Source organism: Pelobates fuscus, chromosome 8, assembly GCF_036172605.1.
Source record: "Pelobates fuscus isolate aPelFus1 chromosome 8, aPelFus1.pri, whole genome shotgun sequence".
NCBI lineage: Eukaryota > Metazoa > Chordata > Amphibia > Anura > Pelobatidae > Pelobates > Pelobates fuscus.
In genome coordinates, this window is record NC_086324.1 from 142,532,394 (window position 1) to 142,554,362 (window position 21,969).

Below are 21,969 nucleotides of genomic sequence, written 5' to 3' on the forward strand. Positions count from 1 at the left end.
TGGTGACTCTACGAATGCAGTGTTTGTTGTGTAATGTATTAAAAATATTTAATAAAGAATATAAATAAAAAAAAGTTGCACCCCACTGTTTAGTAGATAGTTCCCTATTTAAACAAGATTGATATTAATGACAGGTATATTGAGAAATATTAAACATGTAAAAGGCCCCATTTTCGGTGAGTTGATTAAAAAATGTACATTTTCATTTACATCTTTTAACCCAAGGATTGCAGGTAAATTGCTTATCAACACTATGCATTATATCTCCCATTACACTCAGCCAGCTCAAATTGGCTGCCTGAGCACCATATGAGTTGTTATCCAAAACATAATGATCATCAGAATATTTTCTATTTATGGCAGACAACATTCTTTCCGACTCATATATAGGGTTTACTTACTAAACTTTAGAATTGATTTTCAAAATTAAGGTCAAAATAAACAGATTTAGTGATAGCCATCTCTAATGAGCTAAATTGGAGGGTTTTTTTTTTGTTTTTTAATCTAAATCAGCAGTTTTTAGTCTTTACATTGCATTTCGGTTCCAAAGTCTCCAGAACTAGAAGTGTTAATAGCAGAACTGTAATAAACTACACTTATTACACATAAACAAAAAAGAAAAATTAAAAATTTCTTTTAGCAAATCTTTATTTTTGCGTGCAAAGAGGCATTGTAGATCTCATCAAAACAGCAGGATAACAATCAGTATACAGAGATATCAAATATCACACGTGATAGACTACACATTTTTTTGCAATAAAGAAATAAAAAAACACTAATAAAAGCAAGAAGAACGCAATGCCCGTCAGCTTAAAGAAAATAAACTAAAGCTTAGCATGTCTTATGCAATATTGTTGAATTTAAACAGTAGAAAGCCTTACAGTGCACATTAAAAGATGAGTTTTAATATTATGTCGTATAACAGAACATGCTGCAGGAATTAGAATTAAAAAACACTGGGTGTTCAATAATAAAGAGTGACAAAACTCAGTTATTAGAGAGGCGAATAAATGCATGATTTATGTTCTGCAGCCAACACTGCTGTAGCATGGTGGTCCTGGCCCGCCCCCTTGTTTAACAATTTTAATATTGGTCTTCAAACAATATGACATTTTTATTGGTTCCAGACATTTCTGAGATGTACTTTGTCTAAACTTAGTGGTCCTTGAATGATTACCATTAGATCCTTTAGATGGAATAGATGTTGTGGAACCTCAATTTGAACAAAACCTAAAATAATATCTGACACACATAAGTTCTCAAAATAATGACTTTATTCAGAACCCTCTAGCAACTTTTAAGCCGCAATAACTCGTCAGCAACCTTTCAGCTTGAAAACAAATTCCCTGTTTTGGGAATTTGAGTGTGCCAGGTCTTTTTTGCTTTTGGTTGCAACCTTCTGTATTTCTGCCCATTTGATGGGTGACATCTACATAGGTTACATATTGGAACCTCTTTTGTGACATACTCAAAGCCTACATTTTTTTCTTGTACATTATGTAACCAAAATCCAAAACAGTAGTGAACACTGGATGATGAGGTACAGGACAGAAACTTTAAATCAGATTATAATAACTCCAATCGAGGCTTGAGAATAATAGATACTAACATCAGACGGGCCTGTATATGTGCTTTCTTGAGCAGGGGGACCTTGTGGGCGCTGCAGGATTTCAGTCCTTCACGGAGTAGTGTGTTACTAATTGTTTTCTTGGTGACTATGATCCCAGCTGCCTTGAGATTATTAACAAGATCTGTGTAGTTCTGGGCTGATTCCTCACCGTTCTCATGATCATTGAAACTCCACAAGGTGAGATCTTGCATGGATCACCAGACCAAGGGAGACTGACCGTTATTTTGTGTATCTTCCATTTGTGAATAATCGCACCAACTGTTGTTACCTTCTCACCAAGCTGCTTGGCGATGGTCTTGTAGCCTATTCCAGCTTTGTGTGGGTCTACAATCTTGTCCCTAACATCCTTGGACAACTCTTTGGTCTTTGCCATGGTGGAGAGTTTGGAATTCAATTGATTGATTGCTTCTGTGGATAGGAGCACTCCCTTTAAGAGACACCTGCAAATCAATTTATAACTTTTTGACATGCGTTCTTTTGGATTTTTTTTTGTTTGTTTGTTATTCTGTCTCTCACTGTTAAAATACACCTACCATTAAAATTCTAGACTGATCATTTCTTTGTCAGTGGGCAAACGTTCAAAATCCACTCACTGTAATCTGTTCAGATAGGCAGCCCTCAAGTTTAAAAAGTTTATAATACAAGCAACTCTAGCGAGAATATATTCAGTTATAATGGTTATAATAAGCTACCTTTTCATTTTTATTTTAATGACTTCACTGTTTAGCCAAGCTAATGTTTAGTATAAATATACAAAAATGTGCAATTCCTCTTGCCACTGTTCAACCTAGGTACACTCTTGGACACGCTGTTGTGGCGTATGACAATGCTATGTATAACATGCACAACAAAAATAAAGAATTTAAAAAAAAGTTTATAATACACATGCTTGTGTGGTAAACTGTCCATCAACGGGCTAGGAAAGTGAGGTGCATTTTCATAATATCTATGATCTATGGATCAGAGAGCAGGTCCTGCAAGAGAAGGCTCCACTGCCAATGATGGTTTAGCTTGGGGGGGAAAAATCTGATGATAGGGGGCCTTAATACAAGAAAAGACACTTAAGCCAAAAGATTCTGCATGAAATAAAAAAAAAAAAAAAAGCAAATGAAGTTGCTGCTTTTTGACTTAGATGGGTGAACATGTTTTTTTTTTTTTGGTCAAAATACTCTGACTGAGTGTGATGCAACCTAGTTTTTATCTGTTTGCCTATCTATTTTCTTCAACATGTAGCTTATTTAATCTAAAATGTTCATATTATTTAGTCACTGGCCTGTAGGTTGCTAATGAGTACATTGATCAGATGGTTTTTAATGCATATTAATGAAGGACTTCCAGTGAACCTTTCTAGTAGAATCGACCTTATATATACCTTTTAGGTTTCTACTAGTCCATTTTCGCGAAATTAATTATTCATTGTAAAGTATACTGCTTTGATCTGTGTACTAAAAGACTTCTTAAAACATTCAATGCCACGAAAATGGCAGTGGGACAACAGATCAAATGAGTTGGGTAATTAACAGAGCAGAGTTTAGCAAACCTTTAAAAACTGATCATGGAACATTCCTGAGTTCTTATTCCTTAAATGTAACAAGGCTTTTCAATAAATTAAATGCTTTGTGCATATTGTTGTGTATGAAATATAAATACACGTGCAATGTGCCTATGTTTGTTTTTATAATACACATATACTTAATTTTTGTTTATTTCTTTATATATAAGGGCATGGTTGAAAAATGGCTTTCGCAAGTGGAAGAAAATATGTTATCTAGTATGAGACAAGTGATCCAAGATGGAGTAGAAGGATATGTCGAGGTAAGGATAAGATATTATCCACTGACTGTGTTGTAGGATTTGGGAATTCAGGATGTGACTATAGTCTCCACCAAGAGATACATAACGTGCACTCTGTACTTGGGCTTTACATTCCTTTTACTTGATTTTGGTTTGATAAAATACTTTCCATGTGCGAGAGTACAACACTGAGGTCTATCCCATGAGACTACAGGAGGTATCATGTGTATTGTATTGCGTTGTGACACTGTCATTTGCTACGTTTTGACAAGCAGAGGGAAAATACATGAGACAAAGTAGTTCCTACTTTGCCTCATGTATTTTAGGAGAAAATCATGAAAAAAAGGAAAGTAGGGTAGACGTGAGAAAGAGAACAGGAAAATATTGAGGCAAAGGAAGTAAAGGATGGCGGAGTGACTTATAAAATTACAAAAAACTCAAAATTTTAACCCACTGAGTAGATATGATTTGTTATGTTTGTTCACGTATTAAGGAAACCCAATTAAATGCCTGATGAAATGTTAACCGTTATAATGCTGTATCTATTTGTTGTCTAGGTTCCACGAAAGCAATGGGTCTTGCAGTGGCCTGGTCAAGTGGTCATCTGTGTCTCCTCTATTTACTGGACTCAAGAAGTATCTGAAGCTATTGGTCAAGGGACATTACAGGTATAAGAAACGTTCCCTCACTCTTTTCATTCTACTTTAGAATTCCTAGAGCATATTCAGATCTTAAAAACTGCCACTTTTACACATTCTTTTTTCTCTCTTGCATGAGATCAATACGTACATGAACCATCTTGTTAGTTTATTAAATCTTTGGCATGTCCACATTCTAGAGGATTATATGAAAAGCTGTAGGGATTATTGTGCAACATGGATACAAATAATTGTGTACACTGTGGGTACAATTTAGATTTAGCTAAGTAAACTTTGCCTTTTTTGCCCTTTAAAGAAAATTACATTTATTTAAAAGGAAAAAAAGCTTACGTGAATAGTTAAGGAAGATGACAGATTTTTCTGTCTTGTTCCTGATTTCCTGCACTCTTTACCCCATAAACTACCAAGCACTTTTTGGTTGAAAACATAATAGTAAAACATGTATTTGAAGCAAGGGATGCACAGCTAGCATGTAAACGTATCATAACACAGCAACTTTGTTTAAATAATCATTTGCAGACAAATGTATAAATTACACAATTTTTTTTATTTTTCACTTATTTGTGCGGCCTTTATAAAAATATTTGGGAAGAGAAAGGTTTTAGTTCAGACAGTATAGACAGTGTCATTTATTTTGCAGTATTTCACACAGGGCCTGAAATATTGTCATGAAAACTAAAATGCTCACATACAGTAAACTAAAATGCTCACATAAAGTAGATGTGACAAAAATAGATAAATAAAATTGGTCAAATACCTTGTGTGGCGGGACCGCTGCCAGTCTGTGAATTGCCTGTCTGATATTATGTTTGTTTCACCATCTTGTCGTATCTTCTGCCCGCTTCATGTTCGGGAGTGCTTCTACAAAGGGAATTAATTCTCCTCCTGAATGGGGTCCACCCTGATACCCCATTTAGAATGTTCGCTTAGAACCTTCACACCTTGCAACATAGTGTCAAACCACAAACCGCAAGGAAAACAATTAATGAGCTCTCCTCCGACTGGCTGCTATTCGTGCAGACGAACGCCAGCTAGGGAGAGCGTTCGTGGATTGTTTCCCGACTCGTTTGTTTCCTGAACGAGGACCTCCCCAGTGCCCCATTAGAACGTTCACAACAATTAATCAGAACGTTTGCACTTGCAACATAAGTGTGAACCGCAAGGGAAGTAATTAATGAATGCTCCCCTGGGTGGCCGCCATTTCGTACAGATGAATGCCACCCAGGGGGAGAAGTCGTGTCCCAAAAGGAGACACTTCCCTTGCAGGGTTTCAAAAAGAGGAAGGTAACGCTGTGAGGGTCCCTGAGGTTGGTGTGGACACTTCTGGGGCACTCGCGAGTTGGCGCGTTTTGTGGTGTTCACTGGAACAAAGAGACCAGCTCTTTTCCTGTGGGCTCTCTGTGCCTGGGAGACAAATGGACAGTGCCTTTTTCCCGTGCTTGGTCTCACAGGCACAGAGGCTCATAGGATGAAGACCCCCCGGTCCCCGAATGTGGGAAACCCGGTGTTTGCGTGGCGGGCTTTTGAAGACAAAGGGAGAAAGCCCTTTCCCTCGTTAGGTTCCTGGGTAGGGGAGGACCCTGGGAGGGGCCATTGTATGCTGTGTGTTACACCCCTTGCATGGGGTTATGTTTAAAAGCTGTGTGTACCAATAAAGTATTTTCGTTGTTGTACCTCCAGAACTGTGTGTCATGCAGTTACTAGGGGGGAAAGGGTTAATGGATGACTGCTTATTGTAAGGGTTCCTGAATGGCTGAAGGAAGGGAATTAGCGGAGGTAACCGGTCGGGTTACCCGTAGTCCGCTACACCTTGTTTATAGGTATTTGTAAAAACAGTACAGCTCACTAAAAATGTTAACTCTATTTAAAAAAAATTAACAATAAATACAACTGCGTTACAATCTTTATCTGTCCCTGGAATTCTAAGGTAGTGCCAACAGTGAAATGATCGGGTCCTTTCACTCCTCTTTCTTCTTTGAGTGTAGGAATGATATGCCCCATTGAAAGTTTCAGTGACACTTGAAACAGGGTGTAAGCTTAAATTTTCAGCAATTTGCAGGCATCAAATCACTGACTAGTACCTTCTGGGAAATAAATGTGTTCCTCTGTTGACTGGTAATCATAAATAGAATGTGACGGTACGTAAGCTTTATGGACTACATTTAGTTTTGCAAAATACATGAAAAAAACAAAAACTTTATACTCAATTTAGCTAGTGAAGTGGTTAAAGAAAGTAAAATAAAGGTCTGAAATCAAAGATTTAAATTATTTTTTTTTATTAGTGTATGAAATATTTCCCCATGGATTAGTATGTTCAGAGGGCACTTATTCCCTAATTTATTTCCATATGAGTTATATTACTTACTAGTCAGCTAGAATGTATCACTGGCCACTGTATGTCTGCTTAAGCCATCTTACACTGGATTGCCAACAGAGCAATTTGTTATAGATGAGTCATTATTTCAGCTTCTTATTGTGTATGTGCTTTAACATTTTATACTCTTGAAAGTGAATAGCTTTTTCTCTTTCACACAATGAAGGAACATACAGATAATGTGTGGGCAGTAACTAGAGCACAGGTTATTTGTAATGCAAAAATGGTATGATATATATAGTAAAGGAACACTACAGTGTAGAAATACAAAAATATATTCCTAACACTATAGTTTTCTACTAACTATTTAATCTCCCCAAGGGCATTTGAAATTGCAGATGTATTTACCTTTTAGAATTTGCTACACCATTTTCACTGTGCCCACCCCAGCTGAGATCACCCATTCTTATAAAAAAAGCATTGGAGGATATTGTGTATGCACGGCAAATCGCCAAGCTGCTCCAATCAGCACCTCCTCGTAGAGATGCATTGAATCAATGCATCTCTATGGGGAGCGTTCAGCAGGACTGAAACCAGTAAGTCACTAGTGGCTGTCGGAGTGACAGCTGCTAGAAGTGGTCATGGGCAGCAATATTGTGTCTTTTCTCTGAAAGGTCATATGTTCAATTTCCAAGTTATTAAAGACAGAATCCGAAGGTCTGGAGAAGGGGACCTTGGAGAAGCAGGTCCTGCCACAGAGGCAGCATACACAGTTTGATTATGGACATCTCTACCAGAGTTGCATACCAGGCTCTGTGTGGTCATGCCAGTGTCGCCAAAAACACCAGGGGAATCCCTATTTGCTCTTCTGGTGCAATACACCAGCAGCTGAGCATTCAAATAGCAGCTGAGGTAGTCCAAATGTCTACACCATGATTTTTAATCTTTGAAAGTGACCCATGAATTTGCAATGGACTTGTTTCCAGGTGGTCTGGAAGCCCTAAATGTGGGGCTCTCTAGCTCTGGATCGTTACCAGTGGTGGATATTACTTAATTTTTATATTTTTAATTTTGATCAGGCAGCTGCTTCTCAAAGCTCCAGGCTACCAATGACTCTCAGGAGGGGCTGCTGTGAAAAAGATATTTGCTGCACTCCCCTCTATTAGTTAGGTAGTAGGCAGTGATAACATTGAAACATAAAGAGAAAAAAATAATGAAAATGTGGCACCTATTTAAGACCCTGGATGAATAAAAAAAATAGGTCGGTATAAAGAGTTAAAAAAAAATTTTTTGTCTACTTTTCATAATGGCAGTACTCAGTATCTGATTCATTTAGCAGATGAAAGCAGACTTTATTTATACTCCTGCTTGCCATTAGACAAAAACAAATACAGCAATAGTGGTTTTTTTTTATACTATAAAGCATCAAAAACAGTCATAACAGCTCCCCTGTAATGCACATGTTCTTTGCTTTGTTGATTAATGCAATGTTCCTTTTTGTGACGAATGCAGTTTGGAAAAAGCGAAGAACAGTTGTTTAACATACTTTATTGTGTTTTGCTTCCTACAGTCCTTCTTAAGTAAAAGTAACAAACAAATTGGTGAGATAGTCGAACTTGTAAGAGGAAAATTGTCAGGTGGAGCACGCGCTACACTTGGAGCACTTACTGTCATCGATGTTCACGGTAAGAGCTTTGACCAAAATTGTCTTTTGTACAGCAAATTACTAATTAAGCCTTTTCAATACATGCTATGGTAGATCTCTTTGTGTTAGAGTGCTTTACCTTGAATTAAATTGAGATAAACATAGTACATGGGCTTGTTTGTCTAAAACAAAACCATGATAAATTGTAATGGTTTGAGCAAAAGACAGACCAATGCTAGAAGAACATGAGATGTTACGTGTAACAGAGACATTAATGCTTAGAACCCAGCTAGAATGAAATGACATTTTCTGTTTTCTGAGAACATAGCAATTTTAGCAGCACACTTGTGTATTATTAGTCCAATGCTGGTAAGTTGAACTGCTAGCCTAGGTAATGCTCTGTAGTTTTTATTGTACTAAGTAATTGGCACTGTCTTGTAAGGAACCAAATCGTTTTCTTGTGGTTTGACACTTACCTTGATAACACAAGTGCTGTTATCCATTAGGCCTTCTGTGGTATTGCTAAGGTGGATGTTCCAATATTGTTTTACCAATACCAATATTGCCGTTATTGTTACTTAATACATTGGCTGAGAGTGTCAGCTGACATTCTCCGTCAGTAAATGATATACCGGGGACTCTCTGGTGCAGGCTGACCTTCCAGTCCTCTGGGATATCTGAATATTAGTTTCACCCCCACCCCATTTTACATAAAAAAAAAAAAAAAAAACTCTGAGTACATCTTTCAATGGAGTCTGACAAAGACTTTCCCTCCTTTACAAAGGGACACATTAAAAAGATGATCACTGAGGCAAGTCTGGAAAGCGGATCTCTTACAGACTCAAGCTGAGATTAGCAATATCCGCACAAAGGTACAGGTGGACGAGGAAAGGGAGGCCACAAGAGAACAACAGCTCAGACAGACCAGAAGTCAGCTAGAGGGACTCACAACTCCATCTGTTGAAACAGACAGTGCTCTCCCTAGAATCTAGGCACCGGTACGGCGGTACCGCAATGTGCGCATGAGAGAGGTACCCAAAAGCAGGAGGGGAGAACCTGCTCCCAATCATGCAAACACATATAGCATCTATGGGCCTCAAAGGCAGTTCTGAAACATCATGTATAATGACTGCATTCTGGGTGCGCAAATTAATGACAGCCCCTGTGGCAGCACCTAGAAACATTATTGCTGTAACTAGAAACATAACTATTAGAACCGTCATACTGAACCAATCAAGAGAGACGGGCACAGTGACCTTTAAGGGGCACTCGATCGCTTTGTTTAGCGGCTTACCATTCCCTGTCTTCACCGAAAAGAGACGATTGTCTCCAGTTGCCAAAATGCTGCATGACCAATCCATCAAATATCACTGGGAACCGGGAGGCTTCCTGGTGATACCACATGGGGATAACTCGATATCCCTAACTTCAGGCGATAATACTAAAATGTTGCTTCACACTCTCGGCTTGATAGTGGGCTCCCAAGGGGAGGCAGAGGCTCAGGAGATGATTCAGAAGGTGGCTGACAGCCCTGCAGAGGGCAGTTCCAGAAAAGACAAGGGACTGTACATGAGCAAGATCCATAGGATCTTCACCAAGCCTGTGTAGGCCGAAGACACTTACGAGACTGATGCTCTCATTGCCGTTTTCTTTATAGTTTTACCTATAGTATAGTTCCAATTCCATATGCTACTCCTATAGAGTACAAACTACCTTCATATAGGTTAATTTGTGTATGATGTGGAGCTCACGTTACAGACTATTGTACGCCTACATACCTGTACACCATATAATATGCTTTCTCTTCCCTTTCCCTTACGTGCTCCAGCTTTAGTGCCAATTGTTTGCACTTTCCACACCTAACCGGTTTATACTGTATATACTAATACCAGTTGGCAAGCTGTATACTTTGTGAGCAATAAAACATAAATTGAAAAAAACGAAAACAAAACTTTAAGTTCACCTGAAACTAAAGCAGAAATAGTCTGCTGTCAGCAGCCAATCTGCCTCTTATGACATCATCTCTACTGCTGATCTTGGCCCTCAAGATCCGATCTAAAGTGCATGCACTGCAATCATCACTCTCCACCAATTAAGTGCTTCTCAACTAATGCTTCTATATGAGAGACATGAGCTGCTTTTGGCAACATCATTCAATGCATGATGGTGCTGAATGTTATGACCTTTGAAAGTCGTAAATCTTCAGTTAGGAAGCACCTCTAGAGAGCGTCATTTCTGATATCCACTAAGGATGGTTTAAGCAAAGTCTAAAGAAAAGGGACAGGGTCGGTGCGCCAAAAGCACTTAAATAAGATGAAGTGATTTTGGTGCTTAGTGTCTTTTTAAAGAATCACTATAGTGTCAGGAAAACAAACTCGTTTTCCTGGCACTGTATAATCCTTAGATCCCCCCTCAGGGCCCCCCTCCCGCTGGGTTGAAGGGGTAAAACCCCTTTATCCACTTACCTTTATCCAGCACCGGGCGCCCTTGGCGCTGGTGACCTTTCCTCCCCCTCCGACATCAGCTCCCGAGTGGAGCCGAATGCACATGCGTGGCCAGAGCCGCACGCATTAAAAACGCTGATAGGAAAACATTTCTCAATGCTTTCCTATGGATTTTCTGCGTGCTCAATGCAATTTTCAAATTTAGTGTCGGGGAAGCCCCTCTAACAGCTGTCAGGAAGACAGCCACTAGAGACTGAATTAACCCTGCAATATGTGTCTCCGAAACTGCTATGTTTACATCTGAAGGGATAAAACCTGGGGGACCTGGCACCCAGACCACTTCATTGAGCTTAAGTGGTCTGGGTGACTATAGTGGTCCTTTAACTTGCACAATATTTACAAAAATGTTTTTTAGATGTTTTAGATCACTTGTTAGTCCAAAGATACAATGGCATATTGGACGTTATATCATGGATCACATTTCGTGACAACAATTAAGTTTTTACTTGTTTACGTTTTTTTGTTTAGCTTTGTAATTCCCATTCCTAATGTCCATTTAGACATAATTTTACAACACAAATTATCAGCTCTGTGGTTGATAGAAATCCTAGGGTGTTAAATGCTATGCCCTTTTAATAATGTATAGTCTTTTTAACCAAAGTCTGTACTTAATTACTCATGGAGTTCTGCTAAATCACATATGACATTTACCAAAGTAAACGTATAATTAAGATTCTCAGTAGGAGCGCAAGCAAATGAGAACATAGAATTAAATAAACCCCCATAGCAAAGACATATGTGTTTCATTATTAGGAAGCAAGGGTATATATTTTGTCATAAATTAAGGATGCTGCATTTCTAGAAGCTTAGTGATCTTGCAATTAAGCAAAATAAGGATTGAACAAAATGAAAATCTCATATAATATGAATTTTTTGTCAAACGTTTTTTTATTGTGGTGTAAGCAGTATTCACAAGTGATGCAGTAACAATACAAAACGTATTGTAAAAACACATGCGATAAAACAAATATGTAGGATAATACAACAAGCTTTTTTATACACCTGTCATGAGTAACTACACTTTTATAGGTTATGTCACACTCTTGATTATATTAGCGTACTAATAGCCACCAACATTACGGAGAATTATCTGTAGGGTAGAAACTTTTTTATTGCCTTAGTGAGCAGAAGGGGTGTGCAATATAGGGTAGAGGCGACATTAAGCACATTGTGCAATAGAGTTAGACTATGAATATGTACACTATGAGTACTCAGAAGAGGTGGTATCTGATTAAACAAGATGAACATTTAACTGAAGCAAAAACCACATGGAGGTCACCGTCACACCCCGCTAGGTTAGCACAGACGATCTTACAAGTGTAAAAATATATATATGAGCAGAAACTTGAACATGAAGCCTGACAAGATTCTGCTGACCCAAAAAAGAGGAATCGACCTATGCCCGTACTAGTGAAAGTAAAAATATAGGTTGCAATATTAATGGTAATAAGGGCATAATTAGATTATACTAGGAGTTTAAGGAACGTCGGATGCATGTAATATTCATTGCTAAGAATACAGATTATTAACAAGCTCTCTTTGTGGGTAGACCCATATGATGTTCATGTGTAACTAGGATGCAATTAGTAAAGGGCTTACTGCCCACACTAAAACTGCTTTATTTAGCTAAAGTAATTTAGGTGACTATAGTGTTCCTTTAAGTAAGGCCAGTCAACCAACTCCCTGACTGGGAACCATTTGGGGAAAGGCAGGTAAAAAATCAATTATCAGAAGGACGAATAGTTATGCGAAAGCCGTAGCCAAAATTGGAAAAGTGCCAGACCTGAGGGGGACCATTTAACTTTATGGTTACACCAATGTTAATATGAGAGGATGAGTAAAGGGAAAAATATGGAAAGGGGAAAGACAATATAATATAATAAATGTTATATAAATAAATTATATATATATATATATATATATATTATAATATATTATTATATTATGTACAAAAGAGAGGTAAAGACAAGAGGGAATCAATGCTGAGTGAAGGGGAAGGAGTTTTTAAAGAAAGGGTGAAAGAAACTGAGAAAAATATTAAAAAAAACAAAACACATCCGGTAGGATAGTTCAGCATTGGTACGAAGTCCAGATATATTGCTTGCACTGTGACCACTTGAGTCGAGATAACAATCCCAATTAGCTTTGTTGAAATATAAATCAAGTATGTGGGCTTAAATATAAAACAATATGTACCGTTAGAGAAGCTGGGTCACACTAAAACTAGCAAACAGAGAATAGAATGATCTCAGTGATTACAGAAGAGGAACTTGTTGACTGGAACAAAGCAGTTTGGCAACTAGAAAACATGTTTTAACAATATTTATAAAAGATATCAACCAAAACAAAAAAAAATGATTTATATGAAAGTAATGTGTATATGAAGCTAATGGTTGTTTATAACAAAAATCTACAGGAAGATGGTGACATCACAAGAAACAAACTCAGAAAAACTGTACAGAATACATAAGCATTATGTTAACTTATCAACATGGATGTAATGTTTTGTGTGCTCATTTCCGATATTATATATATTGAAGCTATTAAATATTTAATGTTGAAATTTTCACAGCCCGTGATGTTGTAGCAAAACTAGCAGGGGACAAAGTCTCAAGTTTGAGTGACTTTCAATGGATCTCTCAACTGAGATATTACTGGGAAGATCGAGATGTTATGGTCCGAATGATCACTACAGATGTCAAATATGGATACGAATATTTGGGAAACTCTCCTCGCTTGGTTATAACACCACTGACCGACAGATGCTATAGGTATAGTACAGCTAACTAATGTTTGTGTCAACAGCCTGAGGCTAGAAACCCAATTAAGTAATATATACCTGATTTCATAGTGCATAATCTGATCTGTTTGGAGACTGCACTTTGATACAGACTGAGACATCTATAATCTCACTGTGTTGAATCTCAAAAGATGTGGGCACCATTGATCAAACATCCAGTATCACGGGCCAAAGGAAAGGTCATCAGTTGACAAAACCACAACAAGTGGAATTATAGTTGATCAGGCAAGATGACAAACATGGATAATTATGTAGCAAATTAACAGTTTTCAAAATTGTATAAAATGACCAAACAGGGTTATACATGAAAGGGTCTTGCATTCAAATTTAATTCAAACTGATATTAAAATTTTAAGTCAGAATAAGGAAAATGGGCCTAAAATTTGAAATTCACTTTGAGTTCCTGACAATTCATATTTAGTGGCTAACCATATGTGAAAACAAAATCACATGGGTATTGATTTAGAACATTCTAAAAAAAAATCTACGTTGTTAAAGGATTTGGACGACAGATCTTGAATTGGATTACTTTTCTGCCTTGGTTGAGATTCTTTTTTTTGTTTTTGTTTAGTTTTGCTTACAAACTGTTGTCTTCACTCTAGAACATTAATGGGAGCACTGAAGCTCAATCTTGGTGGGGCTCCAGAAGGACCTGCAGGAACTGGTAAAACTGAAACCACAAAAGATCTGGCAAAAGCATTAGCCAAACAGGTAACTATAATTGTAAAAACACAATATAATTTAGTTACACTGAGCAGATTGTAGCATTTCCTTATTTTCCACCTGTTAATCTCAGGCTCAGTCACAAAATGCAATTTATAACACTAGGTGTTATGTTTTCTTTAAGTTCAGAAACTTAAGGCAAATTGAATTGTACTTTGCAGTTATCTTACAGTATCTGAGATAATGCTCATTGTGTTTGCTTGAGTCTACTCACATATTGCTTGAATGAATAAACTCCACTGTACCGTTTATTTTTTTTGTCAAGCTAACATTTATAGATTATATCATAAAGTCAAATGTATACATTTTCATGGACTCAGGCTTTCAGCCTTATGAGTTACAAAAAATTAATTCCATCAGAATGGGTAACAGTAACATGAAGACGTCAGTGTGTGATTGAATACTACTGTAATCTAAATAGGATATTCATGGTTTCATACAATAATATTAATTAGACACTGTACTGTAAAGACCAGCTTAATTATAGGCCTTGACTGCAAACAAGCTAATTTATCACAAGGAGCAAGGGGGAAAGAAGTTAACAGTTTGATTAAAATATTTTGGATGATTTATTTTGACTCCTTTAACTATTTAGGCATAAGCCTCACTTTTCTGGACTTTACATTATTTATTATAACATTGAAAATCACCTGTAATTTGTGCTAAACGTATTTTTAAAGATTTAGTAAATTAAAACACAATCCAGTTTATTACAAAATAATACAATTGTTTTGGTTTCTCCTCAAATATCGTCCATGTGATCATTTTGGGACAACCGATTCAAATGAACCAAAATGGCGTGAAAATACAAACGAAATGGCTCTTTCGTTTTGTTTCGCGATTTGTCCGTATAGCATTTTAGACTTGCAGAATTAGGACAATTTATTATTAATATGGGCCTGGTGAGCATAAAATAAAAATCATGGCCTGCATAAGCAGACTCCTTCCAAACTGCTGTGAAGGACAGGAAAAAAGACTGTCGATGGGGAGGGGATGGGTCTATTTATTCCAATTTCAGAGTTCCATTTCCTGTCCTTTCTGCTGTGAGGGGAGGAGCTAACCCATAAGTAAATGCTGCCATGATTGATCAGGAAAGATACTTGGCAGGGACAGTTCCTCTTTAAGAGCCAGGGTTGTTATTAATTAGTGGTTACTAATTAAGCTTTATAATTTAGAATCATAACTTCTTATGAATTATAATTCACTTAGCCCGCTAATGGACAGATCTATCAGTAATCCTTTTTGTATATTTCTGTCATTATAAAAATGGTATATTAATACAGGATGTTTTTCTGTCCTACAGTGCGTTGTGTTTAATTGCTCGGATGGGCTTGATTATAAAGCCATGGGTAAGTTCTTCAAAGGTCTTGCGCAATCCGGAGCCTGGGCTTGTTTTGATGAATTCAACAGAATTGAGGTAATTAAACTTTTTGTTCCTTTCATTTCCATTAATTAGAATAGAACACATGTTTAAATAGGCTGATGTGTGGACCACAGAACTAGCTGAAATTAGATTTTGCGGTTTAATGACATTCTGAAATTCAAGATTAATTGCTCCATCTTATTTTTTTTTATTTTTTTCGTACTCTTGGTTTGTGGCTGTAGCGGTACTTACCCTCTCCAGGGGCCGGCCGGGGTCCTCTCTTCTCGCCGCGCGCGGTCCTGCTCCTGCACGAGCCGCGCGCGGCTCAGCCAACGATAAGATCAGTCAGGCGGGCAGTGACTGCGAGAAGCAATCACGTGTCCCGCCCGACACTAAGAGCGCGCCGCGCGTCTCGGGCGCGCTCTTAAAGGGACAGTGGGAGACTAAATTAGAATCAGTCTCCCATTGGCCCCTGTCATGCCACGTTCCCCATACACTCACGTTTTGGGGGCGTGGATATGACAAGGGCCAATCAAAGTGAACATTAGGGTATTTATACTCACCTGTTTCCTTTGCTCCTTGCCCTATCGTGGTTTCTGTCCAGTTCCCTTTAGTGCTTGTATCGTTCAGTTGGTTTTTTGGTGCTTGACCTTGGCTTTGTTCCTGACTCCACTCTCTCCTTATCCTTGCTTGCTTATCCGCTGTTTTGTCCTCTGTGTACCAGTCCTCGGCTTGTTCTACGTTACGCTGTCTCTCAGTTCCCTTGACCTCGGCTTGTTCTAGACTCTGTCTTTCTTACTCGTCCTAGTCCGGCCATTCTAAGGTCCGGTAAGACGAACCCTGGTTTCTTGTCTCTTGGCTATATGAACTATTCCTGCGTGTTGGGGTATATTACCGTGACATTACGATAGGGCCATGGACCCCGCAGGTTTAGGACAACAGATGGCCACTCATGAGGCTAGATTCGCAGAACAGGATCACCGTATGGATCAAATGGCTCAAGCCATCCAGACACTGTTATCCAGATCAGCTCCGGTACCTGTACCTGCGCCTCCTGTAAACCCTATACCAGACACAGCTAATATGCCTAATGCTTCAGCACATCTAACCCCGCCACCTAGGTATGGAGGGGATGCTAAGACATGTAGGGGATTCCTTAATCAAGTGGAATTCCACTTTGAAATGTACCCACGTTCATTTCCCACTGATAGATCTAAGGTGGGTTTTCTTATGCACCAGCTTACGGATAAGGCACTAGAATGGGCAAATCCTATTTGGGAGGCTAATGGGCCTATGGTACACGACTTCAATAGCTTCCTCACAGCGTTTCGTAGAACATTTGACACGACTAAAAGGTCAAAAAATGCCGCCAGGGCATTAATGAGAATAAAGCAAGGATCTAAATCTGTAGCCGATTATGCTATTCAGTTCCGTACCCTTGCCTCACAGGTAGATTGGACTAATAATGGGCTTACTACTGCGTTTATGGAAGGTCTGTCTGAAACTATGTTGGATGAGGTAGCAGCTAAGGACCTCCCTGTACCCCTGGAGGACCTGATTGACTATCTTATCGATATAGATAACAGGATCCGTGACAGGTTATATACCAGGTCCAGAAATAGACGTTTTGTTCCCGTTAACTCACCTAGAGCTGAGACTCCCGAGGGATCTAAAGGTTCTGAGGAGGAACCTATGCAGTTAGGGGTTGCCAAACTTACTGACGCTGAAAAGCTTTATAGGAGAAAGGAGGGACTTTGTCTTTATTGTGGTAGGAGGGGTCATATGAGACAAGAATGTCCCGTGCGTCCGGGAAACTATCGCACCTAAGACCGTATAGAGGACTGGCCTTGGGTGTGACATCACAGTCCTCACATTTGCCTCTTAATAAGTTACTTCTTCCTGTTTCCCTGCACCTTGGTAGTAACTGCATAGCAGGGAATATACTAGCCCTGGTTGATTCCGGAGCGGCCGAAAACTTTATTGATTCCAGTTTTGTCAAGGAGAATAACATACCCACCAGAGAGAAGAAGACACCCTTGGCCGTTGAGGCCATAGATGGTAGACCATTATGCTCTCCAGTTATCACACATGAAACTGTTCCACTACATATGTCTACAGGGGTGTTACACTCTGAGACCATTCGGTTTCAGATCATTACTTCTCCTTCCTCTCACCTCGTGTTAGGGTATCCTTGGTTACGTACTCACAATACCATCATTGATTGGGAGTCAGGACAAATAGTTTCTTGGAGTGATTCTTGCCAAGAGTCTTGTATTGTTAAAATCACCCCTTTGAATTCTACTAATATACCTCCCGTGCCTACGGTCATACCCCCTCAGTACCTGCCTCTTAAATCTGTTTTTGATAAAAGGGAGGCTGAAAAATTGCCACCTCACAGGCCTTACGACTGTGCTATTAATTTACTACCTGGTACGATGCCTCCCAAAGGGAGAATATATCCTTTATCTCCTCAGGAGAATCTGGTTATGGAGGAATATATTAAGGAATCTTTAGAGAAGGGATTTATAAGAAGATCCTCTTCCCCGGCAGGGGCGGGTTTCTTCTTTGTATCTAAGAAAGATGGCGAATTAAGGCCTTGTATTGACTATAGGGGCCTAAATAAAATCACCGTCAAAAATGCGTACCCCATACCTTTGATCACAGAACTATTTGATAGGCTTAAACAGGCCACAGTTTTTACTAAATTGGACCTTAGGGGTGCTTACAATCTCATACGTATTAAAAAGGATCACGAATGGAAGACCGCATTCAATACCAGGAGTGGCCACTACGAATATACTGTGATGCCCTTTGGCCTTTGTAACGCCCCAGCAGTTTTTCAAGAATTTATTAATGATGTCCTACGTCAATATATACATACATTCGTTATAGTATATTTGGACGACATATTAATTTATTCTACTGATTTACAGACTCATCACATGCATGTTAAATTAGTGTTGAGAACTCTTCTGGTTAACGGTCTCTATTGCAAACTCGAAAAATGTTCATTTGATCAATCTTAAGTCCAATTCTTGGGTTATATAATCTCTGCCAAGGGTTTTCGTATGGATCCCAAGAAACTGTCTGCCATTATGGAATGGCCTCTACCTCAGGGTTTGAAAGCCATTCAGCGTTTTCTGGGGTTCTCAAATTATTATAGGCGTTTTATTAAAGGGTTTTCTGCCATTGTAGCACCTATAACCAGAATGACCAAGAAGAATGGTAATACTCATGTCTGGAAACCAGAAGCACTCGAGGCCTTTGAATTCCTGAAGGCTTCATTTGCCTCTGCTCCTATTTTACAGCATCCTGTCCCTTCATTGCCCTTTATTCTTGAAGTTGATGCTTCTGAGATAGGGGTAGGTGCTATCTTGTCTCAAAGAGATTCACCTGAAAGGCCGTTACACCCTTGTGGCTTCTTTTCCAGACAGATGTCCAAAGCAGAGAAAAATTATGATGTAGGCAATCGTGAACTCCTTGCTATCATTTTGGCGCTCAAGGAATGGAGACATCTGCTAGAGGGTACTAGGGATCCCATCCTCATTTTAACAGATCACAAAAATCTCTCCTATCTCAGTGAAGCAAAAAGATTGTCTTCTAGGCAGGCCAGGTGGTCTCTGTTTTTGTCTCGTTTTAATTACGTAATCACATACAGACCAGGTGATCGTAATACTAAAGCTGACGCTCTGTCCAGACAATTCGAGACTACTGACAAACTCGAGGTCGATGTTACCCCTGTCATTCCGCCTGACAGAATAATAGCTACTACTGTTCTTTCTATTTCGTCTTCCCTCTTACAAGCTATTCAGGCTAAACAAAACTTGGCTCCTGGGGAGAGGCCTGCTGATAAGCTATTCGTTGATATACGAGACATCTTGTCATTATATCATGACACTAGAACTGCTGGACACCCTGGTATTTCTAAGACATTCTCAGCAGTTTCTAGATATTTCTGGTGGGCTTCCTTGCGCAAGGACGTCACCGATTACGTTAATGCCTGTAGTACTTGTGCCAGTATGAAGTCCTCCCACAGAGTTCCTTGTGGGTTGTTGCATCCGTTGCCCATACCCGAGAGGCCGTGGTCCAATATATCCATGGATTTTATTGTTGAATTACCTCCCTCTAATGGTAAAACTGTCATCCTGATGATTGTGGATCGTTTTTCTAAGATGGCTCATTTTGTGTCTCTTGTCAAATTGCCATCATCCAAGGAACTTGCCTCTATCTTTGCCAGGGAGGTGTTTCGGTTGCATGGTATTCCCACTTCGATCGTGTCCGATAGGGGTAGCCAGTTTATCTCCAGATTCTGGAGAACGTTTTGTACAGAGATGGGTATCTCCCTCTCGTTTTCTTCCGCCTACCACCCCCAGTCTAATGGAGCTGCTGAACGTGCCAACCAATCTCTAGAGCAGTATCTTCGTTGTTTCGTGTCCCACCATCAGAACAATTGGGCTGACCTTCTTCCTTGGGCTGAGTTTGCTCGTAATAATGCTGCTCATGAATCCTCCGGTAACAGCCCTTTTTACGTTGTTTATGGCCGGCATCCCGTGGTTCTTCCAGCTGCATTCTCCTTACAGGGCATGCCAGCTCTGGACGAACATTTGGCTAGTCTACGTAATACTTGGGAGCAGGTTCAGTGTTCTTTGGTGGCTTCAGCTGCTCGCCAGAAGGTTCAGGCAGACAAGCATCGCAGGGCGGCTCCATCCTATGCTGTGGGAGACCGGGTTTGGCTTTCTACTCGCAATATTCGTCTTCGTGTGCCTTCTATGAAGTTGGCCCCTCGTTTTATTGGTCTTTTTCGTATCTTGCATGTGGTTAATCCTGTCTCGTATGCATTGGATCTTCCTAGGAATCTACGCATTCCTAACGTGTTTCATACCTCCTTGTTAAAACCCCTCCTGTGCAACCGTTATACTCGGCATGTCCCTCCTCCTCCTCCGGTTTCTGTGGAGGGCCATGAGGAATTTGAAGTGGCGGCTATAATTGACTCTCGTTTTCTTCGGGGTCGCCTCCAATATCTGGTACATTGGAAGGGCTATGGGTCTGAGGAACGCAGTTGGATTTCCGCTGACGCTGTTCACGCTCCTCGCCTTGTGCGTTCTTTCCACGCTCGTTTTCCTGCCAGGCCTGCTCCTCCCCGCCCGGTGGGCGTGTCTTCAGGGGGGGGTACTGTAGCGGTACTTACCCTCTCCAGGGGCCGGCCGGGGTCCTCTCTTCTCGCCGCGCGCGGTCCTGCTCCTGCACGAGCCGCGCGCGGCTCAGCCAACGATAAGATCAGTCAGGCGGGCAGTGACTGCGAGAAGCGGTCACGTGTCCCGCCCGACACTAAGAGCGCGCCGCGCGTCTCGGGCGCGCTCTTAAAGGGACAGTGGGAGACTAAATTAGAATCAGTCTCCCATTGGCCCCTGTCATGCCACGTTCCCCATACACTCACGTTTTGGGGGCGTGGATATGACAAGGGCCAATCAAAGTGAACATTAGGGTATTTATACTCACCTGTTTCCTTTGCTCCTTGCCCTATCGTGGTTTCTGTCCAGTTCCCTTTAGTGCTTGTATCGTTCAGTTGGTTTTTTGGTGCTTGACCTTGGCTTTGTTCCTGACTCCGCTCTCTCCTTATCCTTGCTTGCTTATCCGCTGTTTTGTCCTCTGTGTACCAGTCCTCGGCTTGTTCTACGTTACGCTGTCTCTCAGTTCCCTTGACCTCGGCTTGTTCTAGACTCTGTCTTTCTTACTCGTCCTAGTCCGGCCATTCTAAGGTCCGGTAAGACGAACCCTGGTTTCTTGTCTCTTGGCTATATGAACTATTCCTGCGTGTTGGGGTATATTACCGTGACAGTGGCAAACCTAGCCACTTCTGGACTATAATTATTAAAGGTTGTCCGTAGGCTGAATGTATATTGTATATTTTAAATTGTGTATGTACCGTATCATGGCCGTTCGCATGCTGGCAGCCGCACGCTGCCAGCATACAAATCCCTTTCGTTTGACGAAACCCGGCTATCCAGGCCGTTCGCCATACAAATGTGGGCTCCCCAGGTAGACCACCCACTCACCAGTCGTGTGGCACCAATTAACCGATTGCAACAATGTTGCAATCGGTAATTAAGGGCTCTCCTAGGTGGCCGTCGTTCGGCTACCGACCATGCGGCGGTCGGCCATCTTGGATCCTTTGTCTCTGCAGCGGTGTTCGGTCCTCGAGAGCCTGGAACTGAAAACGGCTACTCAATGATCCGAACACCGCTGGACTTCCAGAGCGTTCGGGAGTTCCACGTTCGGCACATTATGTTCCCCATAAATATTCGGTACTTTTAAACCGAACTCAATGTTTTACTGTATTTTGTGCGGCGTTCGGTTAGTTTAGCTGGGATCGGAGCGGTATTCTCCCTAAATGTACCCGCCGACCCCAGCTATCTACCGAATGGTCATTCGTCTAAAAGAGAGTAAAAATGTATAAAATATGGATTTCTGTGTAAATTGTCGGTTTTGCTCCACGAGGGGATAATCCACTTAATCGTCCATTTTAGTGGGAGTATC

The 21,969-nt window shown here is 40.2% G+C and overlaps 1 protein-coding gene across 1 annotated transcript in view; it reads left to right on the top strand.

Moving 5' to 3' along the window:
- Nucleotides 1-21,969, top strand: part of DNAH3 (dynein axonemal heavy chain 3) — a 355,798-nt gene that overhangs the window by 213,732 nt on the left and 120,097 nt on the right. Inside the window, exons 26-31 of the mRNA XM_063430376.1 lie at nt 3,353-3,445; nt 3,982-4,092; nt 7,968-8,082; nt 13,119-13,317; nt 13,949-14,057; nt 15,373-15,486. Coding sequence (XP_063286446.1) covers nt 3,353-3,445; nt 3,982-4,092; nt 7,968-8,082; nt 13,119-13,317; nt 13,949-14,057; nt 15,373-15,486 — 741 coding nt within the window. The remainder of the gene's footprint in view (nt 1-3,352; nt 3,446-3,981; nt 4,093-7,967; nt 8,083-13,118; nt 13,318-13,948; nt 14,058-15,372; nt 15,487-21,969) is intronic.